General features: G+C 34.7%; 1 protein-coding gene across 3 annotated transcripts; it reads right to left on the bottom strand.

Moving 5' to 3' along the window:
* Positions 1–1,408: 1,408 nt before the first annotated feature.
* On the bottom strand, positions 1,409–12,302 carry LOC147393269 (uncharacterized protein At1g51745-like). Of its 3 annotated transcripts, none has more exons than XR_015181988.1 (4): positions 11,801–12,302; positions 5,442–6,460; positions 1,792–3,213; positions 1,409–1,689 (listed from the first exon to the last, which is right to left on the bottom strand). XR_015181988.1 is itself a non-coding variant. In XM_086455439.1 (3 exons), the coding sequence occupies exons 1-3, from the start codon at positions 11,995–11,997 to the stop codon at positions 2,003–2,005; spliced, it is 2,427 nt and encodes an 808-aa protein (XP_086311565.1). In that variant the 5' UTR covers positions 11,998–12,302; the 3' UTR covers positions 1,409–2,002. The 3 variants fall into 3 exon arrangements, 1 of the variants encoding a protein (XP_086311565.1); XR_015181989.1 differs by having other exon boundaries at positions 1,792–3,186; positions 11,801–12,301; XM_086455439.1 differs by having other exon boundaries at positions 1,409–3,213.
* Between the last annotated feature and the right edge of the window lie 1,633 nt (positions 12,303–13,935).

Raw genomic sequence — 13,935 nt, 5'->3', positions numbered from 1 at the left:
AAACTTCTAGACCGTCCAATTTTGTTGAAAAATTATAGACCGTCCAATTTTTGTAAATCAATTTTGATGGGGTTAGAAGTTTTGGAATGGGATGATTTTTGCCAGGATGATCCCCTCATCACAGAGATCATCCTCACAAAAAATCAGCTCATTCCAAACATTTTACCCATATAAGACAAAATGGTGTGTCGCAATGTGAGTCTCAATAGAGTCTTAGGAACGTGACCCTATATATATATATATATATATAGAGAGAGAGAGAGAGAGAGAGAGAGAGAGAGGGTGGGGTTCCGTAGATACATAAAGCTACAACGTTTTTGTCTTATATTATTAAAAAAGTTCGGAATGAGCTGATTTTTTGTGAGGATGATCTCTGTGATGAGCAGATCATCCTTGCAAAAAATAATTCCATTCGAAAACTTCTAACCCCATCAAAAGTGATTTACAAAAATTGGACGGTCTAAAATTTTTCAACTTGTAAACATGGGGCTAGAAGTTTCATAATGGGCTGATTTTTGGCAATGATGATCTCCTCAACATAGAGATCATCCTCACAAAAAATCAGCCCATTCCAAACATTTTTGCCCATATAAGACAAAACACGTTGTAGCTTTATGTGTATACAGATCCTAATCCTATATATATAATATATATATAATATATATATATATATATATATATTTGGGAAGTATAAATAAAGCAATTTGGGGGCAAAAAATCTAGGGTTTTTGACACTGGGATAAGGCAAGGTAGAAAATGTGGATAGGAGATAAGGTTGAAGAGCTTGAAGATTACTATTTTTAGGCAAGTATGATTTTTGGGAAGAAGAAAACCATGAAATTATAACCCTGGATTAAGTCAAGGTAGAAAATAATGGATGAGAGGATTAGGAGATTAAAATTATTTTAAGAGAAGGATGAAGAACTTGAAGATTTCGGATTTTAGGAAGAAAAATAAAATAGAAATTTTAGGAAGAAAACATTGAAAGTTTTGCTTAAAAACTCAAGGATTTTGACAAAGGGTCAATGAATCCTATGTTGACAAGGATATATTGAAGATAAGATTGAGTAGATTTCGACAATATATCATAGAGATTGAAGAGCTCGAAGATGATGGTTTTAGGAAGGAAAATCATTGTCGTTTTAAGTCTTTTTCTATTAAGTTATTAAGAAAACCAAAGTCAAGGGAGGCATGTCATCAGTTTCAAAATATAGGTGGGTTATCTCTAATACTCATTAAAAAGTGGGATGGGGGCGTGGGGGCATGTCTAAATCACCTCAAAATTAATAAATCCATCCATTCTAACAGTTCCGACTCCAAGATAATTTGATGTTGAATAGTAGACTAGATTGCTCAGATGTGATCTCCAAAACTTTCACATTATTAGTAATATCTATCTTTACCGTGATTAACATAATGGATTGGTAAAGAAAACTCGATTTACAGTCGGATTGTCTAAAACTCACAGTATGTTGGATTGTCTTGTAAAAATAAAAAAAGGAAGGGATCAAAACTATATGTTTCACAAAGCAAAGAAAAATAAGTTACAAAATTATGTGCCTAGCGCAGAATGATTTCCAAGAAACTCTCTATTATGCACTTCAACAAATTGCTGTCCAAAATGGCACGCCGCGGAGTAATCCAGCATTGGTGTCGCATAAAAAGGTTGCTTGGAATTCTACTTCAAGACTGCAAACAAGGGAGAATAAAAACCCAAACCTCAGTATCCAGGAATCCATTTGAGTAGAACAGAAGACGTGCGTAAAATAAAATCGATTGCCAAATTTTCACCTGATTGACACACCCAAGTGGTAAAATTGGTGTACACCAAAATCACCCATACAGAGTGGGAGTTACCTTCTTAGCTCCAATTCTAAGTATATTCACCATAATGTGGGAATTATTGTGGAAATGCTGAGGTTTCATAGTGCACAAGTGGCATACAGACGGAGCTTTCATGGTAAAGGATTTTTTTGATCCCTTGTAACAACTTAAATTAAACCTACAATGGTTTCCTTTCTGTAATTCCATCGACTGGAACACCATGTTTTTCTGCCCCTGATGGAGACTTACCAACTGCTTCCAGTAATCTACTGAACACAAGTTTCACAGGGATGCAACTTACTGCAATCGGGCCAGTCTCATTCGGTTTAATTAAACCATCCAATCTACTCCCATTAGCACGTTTGGGATTGGAACCCTGTCTGAGTTTCTGTTCGGTTCCAATTGAAGATAGCGTTCTTGTTTTCTGGCTAGAAAAGCTTACTTTCTTCATTAGCTTCTTTGGAAACTTCTTTTCTGTCGGAGGCCGAGTAATGCTAGAGGAAATTTTCCCTGTAGACCTTGCCTTCTTGTCTGGGGGCTTCTTTTCAAGATCAGAATATTGAGGATAGGCAACTTCATCGCCATCCAATGCTGATGAGGTATGAGAACGAGGGACTCGATGCATGGCTGTCCTTCTAGCAGTTGTCCAAACTGGTGGAACTGGTTTACTTTCGTCAATATCAGTGGACTCCTCACTGAAATCATCGTTTGTAGAAAGAAGGATATCAGAGAAACCATCTTCTAATGTTTCGATTTGGATTGGATGACCTATTATTGCTTTCCCGTTCAATCTACTCATCAGAGACACCAATGGGACATGTTCTCCTTGATAACTTGATTGGACTTTCAAATCAACATCTACCAATACCGAGCTCAACCCATTACCAAGGCCATGACTAGCATAAATGGGGTCAAAGTACTCACCTGACTCATCCCAGTATCCTCTTAAGGCTACTTGAGATGCTTTTGGCATTGATGGGTATCTTCTATTACCAAATCCCAATTTTTGAGTTTTCACGGGATACTTCTCAAACATATCATCTTCGTCATAACCAAAGCCTAAACTCGCATTTCCGTTTAAGATGTTCCCTTTAAAAAATGACCCGTGAATAGATCCGTTGGAATGCTTGCCATTTATTAACTCTGTAGACTTCTTGGTTAAATTGCGAATATTTCGTTTTCCTTTTAGTTTCCATTTGGACACCCCAACATCAGCAGAACCAGACACAATCTGGTCATAGGGTAATTGAGAAATGTAACCAGTAATTGCCGACTCAACTAGCTCTTTACTTCTCATGCTTCCCAGTTTCCCGTGAAGTTGATAGTTACCAGAGCTAACATGTCTACTAGAATTCTTGGGTCCTGAAATTTTCAATGTCTGATTAGCATCTGAACAACCAAATAAACAGAATTTGATCAACATGAAAGTAATGTCCAGACCATAAAAAATATCCTGCTGATAACTCTCTTTTTTGGTAAGTGTAAATTTTCAATGGAGAAAAGAGGCAAAGCAATAGCATACAACGAGATTGAAAGACCTCCCTAGAAGCAGATAAAAACCAGAAGAATAAATATTTTAAGGTGAGACCTGAATCAAGAAGAATAAATTTCAAAAAGTACAGTGAAGAAAATAAACATTAATTTCAATAAGTTCAAATGTAAGGCAGCGTCAAGGAGTAAAACAAACAAAATTCAATTTCACAAGAACACTGGATAACAAATAATCCTACATCAGTGGAAAAAGGCATAAAAGAGACCATCAGGTTAAATATGTTTAAAAGGTCATAAAACCTTGAAAAGGATTTAGACTCACATGTGAATGAATTAATGGTAATATGGTATTGCATGCACTAATCTCTCGAGCAAGAAAGAGGAGAATCTTCTATTTAAATTGACCAGAACAAGAAAAATCAAGATTTATTGTTTCAAAAAATTTAGAAAATAAGGCCTATAGCCTCACCACTAAAAAAATACAATGCCAACTTTAGCCCCATCATGCCAAACTAGGGGCCCATGACCCAGCTCAAAGTGGAACCCACAACATACCTTAAAGACTAAGTAGTTGTACGTTTATTTCCGAGCAAGACTAGGATTAGCAGCAGCAGTAGTAGGATTACTGAAGTAGCAATTTTTCTATTGTTAATTTTTTAGGTGAAGTATGTTTTAGACGTTCAACTTGCACTAGGGTAACAAAGTAGTTGACATCCCCATCAAACTTGTATCAATCATACTATTCAAGTAGCACAATTTTGGCAATTGTTGCCAAATTTTCTCAATTTATGACAGGGTAAACTAAAGTAAACATATTTTCTGTTCTTTAGAACATACATGAAGTATGTTCAAACAATTCTATCCGATATTCATATTTTCTTGCTTTTGGAAGGTTATTAGGTGGGGGGGAAAAAGTGTGATTCTTGGTTTTCAAGTTAAAAGCAACTTGGGGGGGGAGAGGGGGGTCATAATCATAATCAAACACTCCTAGGGTTTGTGCATTTTAAAAATGTGAGTTGCAAATGTATAAATATGTCAGATCCACAAATCGATTATGCATTCATTTTTTATATATTAAATAAATTTTGAATTTTTCTGATAAAGAACAAAGGGTGGAAAATATCCAAATTCTCTTCTTCCCTTTTTTAAGTACTAAACAGACATATTTAGGATTGTAGGTCCATTTGGCTTCAAAAATTAAAGATTTAATTGAATTTATCTTACTCTACCAATGCGACATTACAACAAAATGACTAGTAAAGCAAATGTAAATGCACTACGGATTCTCTGCACAAACAATGTGAAAGCAAAGAAGTCCAAAAGACTGTTAATACAAATTACTTTACACAAGGAACCCCCAATATCCACAGAAAATGCAAGCTTCTAAGTTCTTAAAGGATACTCTTTTTTTTTTTTTGGATAACAGTTCTTGAGGCATACTTTAGGTACTTCATGCATCATTTTATATTATATCATTTTGGGGAGGTTGAGGAGGTCTCCAATACAGAAGGAAAAAAAATTTATAGCAATTTCCTTACAAACTGAGTCCCATATAAATAAGAAATTCTCAAAAGAAACACCTTTGAACTCCGAATTCAACTTAAAAAAATACACCAAAAGAACAACAAGCACATTATAACCATAGTCATGAAGTGTTCTACAGGGAAGATTGCCCATTTTCAGTACAGCTTAGAATTTCTAAGAATATATTGCCATGCATGTTGTTATACTACCAAATATCTAAAATGCATTACAGATATATTTGAGACGTGTCATCCAATCAAATCACTGGAGATGCACATAATTTATTTATGTACATAACAATCAAAAAGTGTGCCTCGCAACTTCACATATCCCTCTTTAATATATATATATATAGACAGAGAAAAATGGCATAACGTATATACTACGCTTATTAATATGACAAGGCACAAAAACATACAAATGATAACTATAAACTGAGCAAAGCTACAAAATCACAAATGTCAAGCAAACAGTTCCAAATTTCTGATCAGCTGAGAAGCACATAACTAGCCTTACAAACAAAACAATCAGTAAATTAGATAATGCCGTCCATCACTCCATCTGTATCAGAAGGAAAAGCTAAGCAACATTGAATATCTAACCTGAAAGTACAGCCACTTTTCCATCCATTTCCGAATCCAGATAATCCTCTTCAGAAGAATCAGATTCCTCCTCTTCTATTGATCCAGAAGAACTGCTCTCTTCTGTCAAAGAATCTGGGTGGAGACAGTAATCTGTTCCATAACGAGTTGGTGATATCTGCATTTGATCTGAAGGAAATTCTGTAAGACCCAAAGAATCATTTGAAAGATAGACACATTGGCTATCTTTTGCTGGGCGTATAACTCCTGTCTGCTCCCTCTCCCCTTGGATACCAATAGAAACAGCATCATCATCACACTGCAAAGAGTGAGATACCGGTAACTTGGCACTAGTTTGTAATACTTGAACAAGAGTACGACGTCTATCTCGTCTCTTGACAAGGGATTCCTCAACTAGGCCACCTCGTGGCCTATTCCTTTTCATGACCAGTGAATTTTTACTGCTATTAACATGGTTCGTATCTTCCATACTACGGCCACTACTCAACAAAAGAGGTCTTTGAGAACCCTCAGAAGTAACAAAAGCAGAAAACTTTCTTTTTGAGGGTGCAGTCCTAAGCCCAAAGTCCTCTAAACCTCTCATGCGAGGTATGGCTTCAGAAAAATCATCTCCCCTGCTGAGTCGTTTCCCATGTTTGGCAATTTGAGCATATGAAGGATCTCCCATGCTCTCTTCCTCGAGAGACAAATCTAGTCTTTCAGAATGCGGCTGTGATTTGAGATTTACAAATTCGCAATTATCATCGTCAATATTTTCTGGACTAATGAACTCTTTTCTCGAAGCACCGGGCAATCTACTGCTTTTACAGTTCGAAGTCTTACCTTGTTTTTTATCTTTCTTCTCCTGCTGCTCCCTCTCAAGCTCAAGAGCATGAAGAATAGCATCTTCTCGACGTGCATATTTCTCTCTTTTCTTAATAGAAACGCCTTGGGAAGATTCAGCTCTTTCAATACAATCATCAAACTCCCCACATCTAAATGCCTTTACACGCTTTGATTTCTCTAAATTGTACCAATCCCTGAATATCCAATTCCACAGACCAGGTTATCATTAATTAAAGAAATCAAAATAGTTTCTGAAAATTCAAATTTAGTAGCAAATAAGTTGAACGGGGAAACGTGATAGAACATGGGAACCTTGAGGTAAGAATCATGCAGTCGCAAGGAGCAGAAAATATTACATCCACTAATGCATATATTATCTTCATCGTGGATGTCGTATCCCAAATGTGTTCCACAATGTGGCATGTGATTATTGCATTGATGTTGGATTTTCATATGCATATTTACCATGAAGATATATCTTTCTTATTTTAGCAAAATATGTTAAAACTGCCTAAAAAGAGATTTTTTTTTTTTTTTTTTTTGGGGGGGGGGGACCCCACACGTCATTTTTGACATGTCCAATGCCGCCACCCCAAAGGAACAGTGTCCTGGCACATGCCATGAAGTGCTGTGTTGCGCCACACGAGAAAAGTTGAAAATTGGAAGAGCCAGGGTAATATTAAGTTTGAGAGTAAGTTAGCTTCCTACGAAAATGGTACTTTCTCTATGGGAAGAAAATTAGAATGATCTTAAGTACTACATCCATTGTCCTCTATTGTATTCTATCCAAAATATCCAACCACCGACCAAACATGCGGTCTCAAGTTAGCCCAAGCTTTGCGGTTGTTCACTCTGACATACGCAAACACGGCTTGTCTCCAGGGAAGAGATTGAAGGCTCGCAACATGATAATAGTTTCTCAAAGGGTGATTTTGATATCATGCTCAAAGAAGAGTTTCACAGCAATTTTGGGATCAAACATCAATCAAGGAAAAAGCAAGCTGTTGGGTTTGGGGGACAGCATGAAAATACCTGTCCTTAGTCTCTCAGTTGTGTTTCCTTTCCCTCATCCTACTTTGAACTCCATCAAGGACCAAAGTATCTCCCAAAAAATAATTGGGACCCAGTCATACAGAGGTTTGAGAACAAACTGACTCTTAGGAAAACTAGTTCTTTTTATAGGTAAAAGGTTAGTGATTAGCAGGATGAAGTTGGGTTCAGGGGGTTTGAGCTAGGACATGGGAAAACTAATTACCTCCAAATGGATGGTAAAATAGAGTTAATTAAGAAGCACTATCAAACCTTCCGATTTATTTTACGTCACTAATCAACATATTGTAAAAACTCATTTAAGGACTTTCTATGAAATAATGAGGATAATGTTTTCAAATCACACCTAGTAGACTGGAAAACAATGTGTAGTTCAAAGAAAATGGGAGGCATCGGGATCAAGATTCTTAGGAGCACAACCACCATGGCAAGGGAAAACTACAAACAAACAAAAAAAAAAAAGGAGAGAAACGCGAACGAAGGGGGGGAAATGATGAATATTAAAATTTACAATAAATGTAATACATACATAATGCATTAAACACTTATTCTAAATTTCCACTATATTTTTTAGCAAAAAAAATACTCTTCAATATCTATGCATAATAACATGTTTCCACACAAAATTATACATTTTATAATGATGAAAAAATAATAATCAACAATTCAACATGTATCTTTTGAGCAAAATAACTCACTGTTAAAAAAAATAAAAAATAAATCATAATATCAAAAATATTCAATACATTTTCATCAAATCCCACAGTAAACAACATTTATGAACCAAATCACAAACAATGATCACAAAAATTAGGCCTAAAATATGGGTTATTATCAATTTTGTTTATTTTGAAAAAAAAAAACATGTTTATAAAGTAAAAAAATATGTTCAAAAAATCATGTTTTTTATTTTTATTTGCTTAATCGTTAGATGAACAAAATGCATTTTTAACGAGACTTTTTCCAAAAAAGAAAGAAAATGGAGTTTTTTGTGACTATGCTCCTTTTTGGGAGGGTTTCATAGTCAAAATATTGGTTGGGGATTATGGAGGTTTTCCCAATCTTTATGATTGCAATGTTTACAGACATTCTCAAGAATCGTAGTGATTTTCCAACAGAAACCACTTTTCGGTGTGCAAAAGAAACATGGATAGAATTTGGGCTTGGGAGGACAAATGATGCAGTGAAGGGACTCTTTGATAAAGGATTTCCCAATTCTTCAGAAAGTATGACCGGAAAAGCATGATTTGGACTGGAAAATTTTCATCTTGGAGTTCATGAAAAAAAAATTATGGTTCAAACGCGAAGCGGGATTTTAATACCAAGTATGTGGTATTACTACACAAAGTTTGCCACCTTACCATCCTGTTGTAAATATCATGGAAAAAAGATGAAGCATACGAAGGAGTTTAAGATTTAGGAGAAATCTAAATTACATTGGAAAAAAATCATTTTCTAAGATATGGTAGTTCCAATCTTAGTTGAGGTATTGTAAATTTTTCCAATGCTTAATTGCAATATTTATAAACTTATTCTTAAGATTCATAATGTTTTTTCTAAAGGAATTTTCTTTCCAGTATGAAGAGGAAACAAAGTCAAATTTTAGGAGGATAAATGGATTAGTGAGCGCAATCTAAAGAAGGATTTCCAATCCTTGCTCTCCTTATTAGAAAAAAATTTCAACAAAGGACTTCATCATTAGAATGGGGAAAATTGTCTTGGAATTTTGGATCTAGGAAAAACCTAAATGCTGGAAGATATAATTGATCATGTCATTACTTACTTGATTGGAGTTCCTTCTCAAATCATCCTTGAATAAAATAGGACAAAAAGAAGTTCATGGTGAGTTCTTTCTATCTTCATATGCATCAAATCCAATGCCTTACTTTTTGGTCTCTTTAGTTTGGGGCTTCCTATGAAAATCTCCATTTTTGTCTGGATAACTGTCAGATAAATCTTACTAGCCATCTTATATCTCACCAGTTAGACTTTGCTGAATTTTTGTTCTTGATGTAAAGTAAATGGTAAACTTGTAAATGATGGAGACATCAAAGCTTGAAGAGTAGAATCTTTTTTCAGGTTTATTTCCAGCTAAGGTCCTTATAGTTAGAATATTACAACCTAGGATTATTCATAGTTATAAGAATTATTAGAGCATAGGATTAATTCCTATTAGTTGTGGGGTTATAATAATTTAAAAGTTATATTTCTGTATTTTTAGAATCCCACAACCAAACAGAGTTAGTGTTTTGATTTTTATAAATTCTTTTGTTGGTATGTGGAGATCAAACCCTTTTTTTAATTGGTTTCTATTTAGTAGTTTATTCTTGTTAGGACTCTAGGATTAGGTTCTTTAGTTTATTAGGATTCTTAGATAGGTTTTCTTTACATGTAGATTGTATTAGGATTTTTACAGAGAGTCTGATGAATAAATAAATAATTTATTTCAACGGAGTTTTTTTATATGATTTCTCCATCACTCTTGGTGTGATTCCAAGGAACCCATGGTGTGATTCCAAGGTCCTATCATTCTATCCCTTTTCTTTTTCTTCTAATCTTATTTCTCTATTCTTGATTTTATTTTATCTTTTATTTAACTAAGACTTTGACTTTCGTGCTTGAAATCAACGTCTTAGAAGGATCGCAATGATTAGGAGATGGATGATTTGAGTAGGTTTTTGGGAATTTTTTAGAACAATTGTGTCAAAAGGGGGGGATCAGAGGATTGAAGATTGAGCTCTAGTGGCATTTTCTGATAAAATCATGTTCTTTAAAAAGTATCTAAATTGAAGCACAGATCTTTCCCAGACAAAATAACATATAAAACTCATGTTCCATCTGAAATGTCATTTTTCATGTGGACTGGACAACAATTCTAAATAAGATTCTCATGGTAGAGCATATAATTAGTAAAAGAAGGATAATTCCTAATATGTGCTTCTTGCGAATAGCAAGTAGGAGATTGTTGGTCACTTATTTCCACATTGTAGTTTTATCAACACATTTGGGGGGGAGTTTTCATCCTTCGACATGCCATAGATCTTCCCAAGAAATCTACATGAACTATTGTTAGAGTGGGTACAATTGGTCACATATTTCCACATTGTAGTTTTATCAACACATTTGGGGGGGAGTTTTCATCCTTCGACATGCCATAGATCTTCCCAAGAAATCTACATGAACTATTGTTAAGAGTGGAGTACAATTGCATTCAACAAGGAGTGAACTCCTTGAAGGCCTGTTCCTTTTGAAGCTAAAGTGAGTGTATCGAACAAGGAAGAAGTGCTTATAGCAACAAAAGTTCCAGTCTTACATTGGTCATCCATTACAACACAATGTATGGGAATTTATGTTTGGGTGTTTTTTTTTTTCCCCCTCTTTGTGGCTTGGTGTTGTTTTAATTTTTTTCTTTGATTTGGGGGGAGTGATTATATAGTATTAGTAATTGCTTTTTGTGTTTTTTAGGAGCAAGCATTTTGCTCACTTCTAATCTCCTTTTGCACATAATTAAGGTTCACCCTTTCTGTAATCGCAAATTTATTACTTTAAAAAAATTTGAACATTTCATATATAAAACTAAAGGGAAGATTGTATATTTTTCCAAAAATATTAAATTAAAAAAAAAAAAAAAAAGAGAGAGAACAAAATATAACTGACGCAGCCCTGAAGGCTAAAGGGGAGAATAGTTTTAATAAATTGTCTATTTCTTCAAAAAGAGAGAACAAGATATAACCGATGCAACCCCGAAGGGTTGGCAAGATGGCCAGGACCATGCCTCAGGAAGCAAAGGTCTCGAGTTCAAATCCCACCTTAGGAGCCACTCTCAGGGAATTATCGCATAAATTACCTATTGGGTGTGGGGAGAGAGGACTGTGCATGCCCCAAGGACTAGTAGGGTGCTCTAAGAGGCCCAGATACCTTGGTTCCAAGAAAGAAATATAACCGACACCGGGCATAGAAAAATAACAATACAAAGAAAAACTCCCACATTGGTAAAAAGCCTCCTCAATGCTTTTGTTAAATTTTAGATATATCCATCAAGTCAACAGTGAACTAGACAGTCCAGAGCTTTTCAACTCTGTAACCCATTTTCCATAAGGCTATAAATATTGAAACTGGCCGATATTTAGTAAGAATAAACTTCAATAACGAAATCATCCTCAAAAAAAAAAAAAAAAAATTAACCTTCAACTCATCTCCATGTGGATCTCATCATGCCTTGCCATTTAATGTGAAAAGAAAGTGTCTTACTAATCATAATTCCTGACCCATGCATCTAAATAGAAGCATAAATTGGCTTAAGTTTTTCTAAAATCTAAAATCCGAAGAGACCCAGCACCAAAATAAAAACTACATAAATAAGTTATTGAAATCCAACAACAAAAACTAAGCACTGAGTGATCTATCACAGCTATACAGTGTGCAATTAGCATTAAAATGGCGAAAAGATCTGAAAAAAAGAAAAAAAAAAAAAAGGAACTTACACGCTGGCATCTTCGCGTCCCAGAAGCTTGACTGGAGTTCCAGATCTTGGGGACATGAGATGAGAAGCTGAAAGCTCACTCGTCCCAACTACTCTCCCAGGCCACCATGACCCATTTCTACGCCGAACCCAAACGATTGTACCCACACTACAATCAACTTCACCACTCGATCCAGGCAAATTATCCGATATCCCCATCTCTCCCAAAACCTAAATTACAGTTTTCGATAACTTGGATATAAATCGCAAACTCGTATCAAACACGAACTGCTCAATTTCCTTCGAAGGAAAGGGCGAACCCGTAATGTCGGTGGAGGATTGTATAATCTCCTGGTTTGGGATTTGTTCTGATTTTTCTAAGATTAGGATTAGGATTAGGATTAGGGTTTCCATTCAAATCTGAGAGTAGAATTACAATTTTAGGGTTTTGTATTTGTTGTCTCATTGATAATTTTGCGATCTGTTGAAACACATGGATCTGTACGTGATTTAGAATGAACAGTTGTTCTCGCTCTCCTGGTTTGGTAACCATGGTTAGGTTTGAGATAAAACAAAAAACAAAAACAAATATGGGTGATTTAGACAAGCCCCTCTATATTTTGGTTAATATTTGAGATACCCCCCTCTCTTTTCTCAATTTTAAAGAGATGAAATCTTTTTTACCTAAGTTTAATACGAGAAACTGACGTAAAATGTCCGAAATGCCCTTATCTAGAATCTATAATCAAACACTTTTTCTTTTTTTCTTTTTTTTAAATCCAAGAAAGTCACAATGGTCTTCAAAGTTGTTAACCAAAAATCCATCATCTTCAGGTTTTTCAACATCTATGAAAAATCATTTTTAACTTATACATCATCGTCTTCAATCCATTACTCTCAACCTCGTCTTAATCATTTAAAATCATCAATCATCATTTTTTTATTTTTCCAAAAAAAAATCATATCTTATTCTTGAGATTTGTAAGTTGAAGCAAGTAGAATTTTACAAAAAATTATCACCTTTTAATTCAAAAATCCTATCTTGTTATTGAGATTTGAAGATCGCAAGTAAGAAAAAATTATTAAAGAAATCTGAGTGTTTTGGGGAGAAAAAATAAAGTAGTTTTTTAGTAGAGGTTGAAGATGAGGGTATTTAAGTAATTTACTTTATCTTCTTATTACAAACTCAAGTCAAAGAGTGTGACATCAGTTTGAAAATACAGGTTTTATCTCTAATAGTAAGTAATGTACTCCCATCTATTTTGTGGACCGTTTGGAATATTCCTTCCGGCCCACTTGACTTGAAACTTATAGATGAGTATTTAGGGTCCTTAGCTGTTGCTAGATAGCTTGGAAAACGATACCTCAACAATTATTTAAAAAATAAAAAAATAGGGATAAAAATAAAATATGCCTTAACAAGGACACATCATTTAATGAATGAATATGGCTAACGTGCACGATTGTGCCATTACGACAAAGGTCGTCAATAATGGGCCGAGTTTTATCAAAGCCCAGCCCACCTGTATTCGAGCCATTTTATGGGTGAAACCCATTTTTAAAAGATGTAAGATATACTAGGGTACTTGAAGCCACCTTGAAGATTTTGTATCAAATTGTTACTTGCCATAACCAACCTTTAATAGAAATTCACTTAAACTCAATCCTTCAAACATAATAATAATAATAATAATAATAATAATAATAAAGAAACAAAATTAGGTTTCTATGTTTTTTTTCTTTTTTAATAGTGTAGGGTAATGCAATTCGTAACACCCTTTGGGATGGGACAAATCCTTATGGTTGCACGCTTTGATCCTACGAAAGTTTCTCAAAAATTTAGATTTATTATAACAAAGTATAGCGGCAGAGTTGGGATTTTCTTGTAGGGTGGCAAATTATAATATATCTATATAGATAAAACACATCTTTATCCCCTACATAAACTTATTAAATGGCATGAGATGGGGTTGCATAGATCCTAGGGTGGGGATCACTTCCCTCTAAAACTAAAAAACTACTTAAAACTAAACGGTTCCTAATTTTCAAATTCTATAACTATTGTGCAGTAAAAGATGATGTTTTATATATCCAAGGCTAGATATCAATCACCGCTAAAACAAACCCAATGAATTGCACGGACGTTAAATCTGATAA

The sequence above is a fragment of the Akebia trifoliata genome, chromosome 10, assembly GCF_017979445.1.
Source record: "Akebia trifoliata isolate Shusen 1 chromosome 10, ASM1797944v1, whole genome shotgun sequence".
NCBI lineage: Eukaryota > Viridiplantae > Streptophyta > Magnoliopsida > Ranunculales > Lardizabalaceae > Akebia > Akebia trifoliata.
This window is presented reverse-complemented; position numbering and strand designations above follow the sequence as displayed.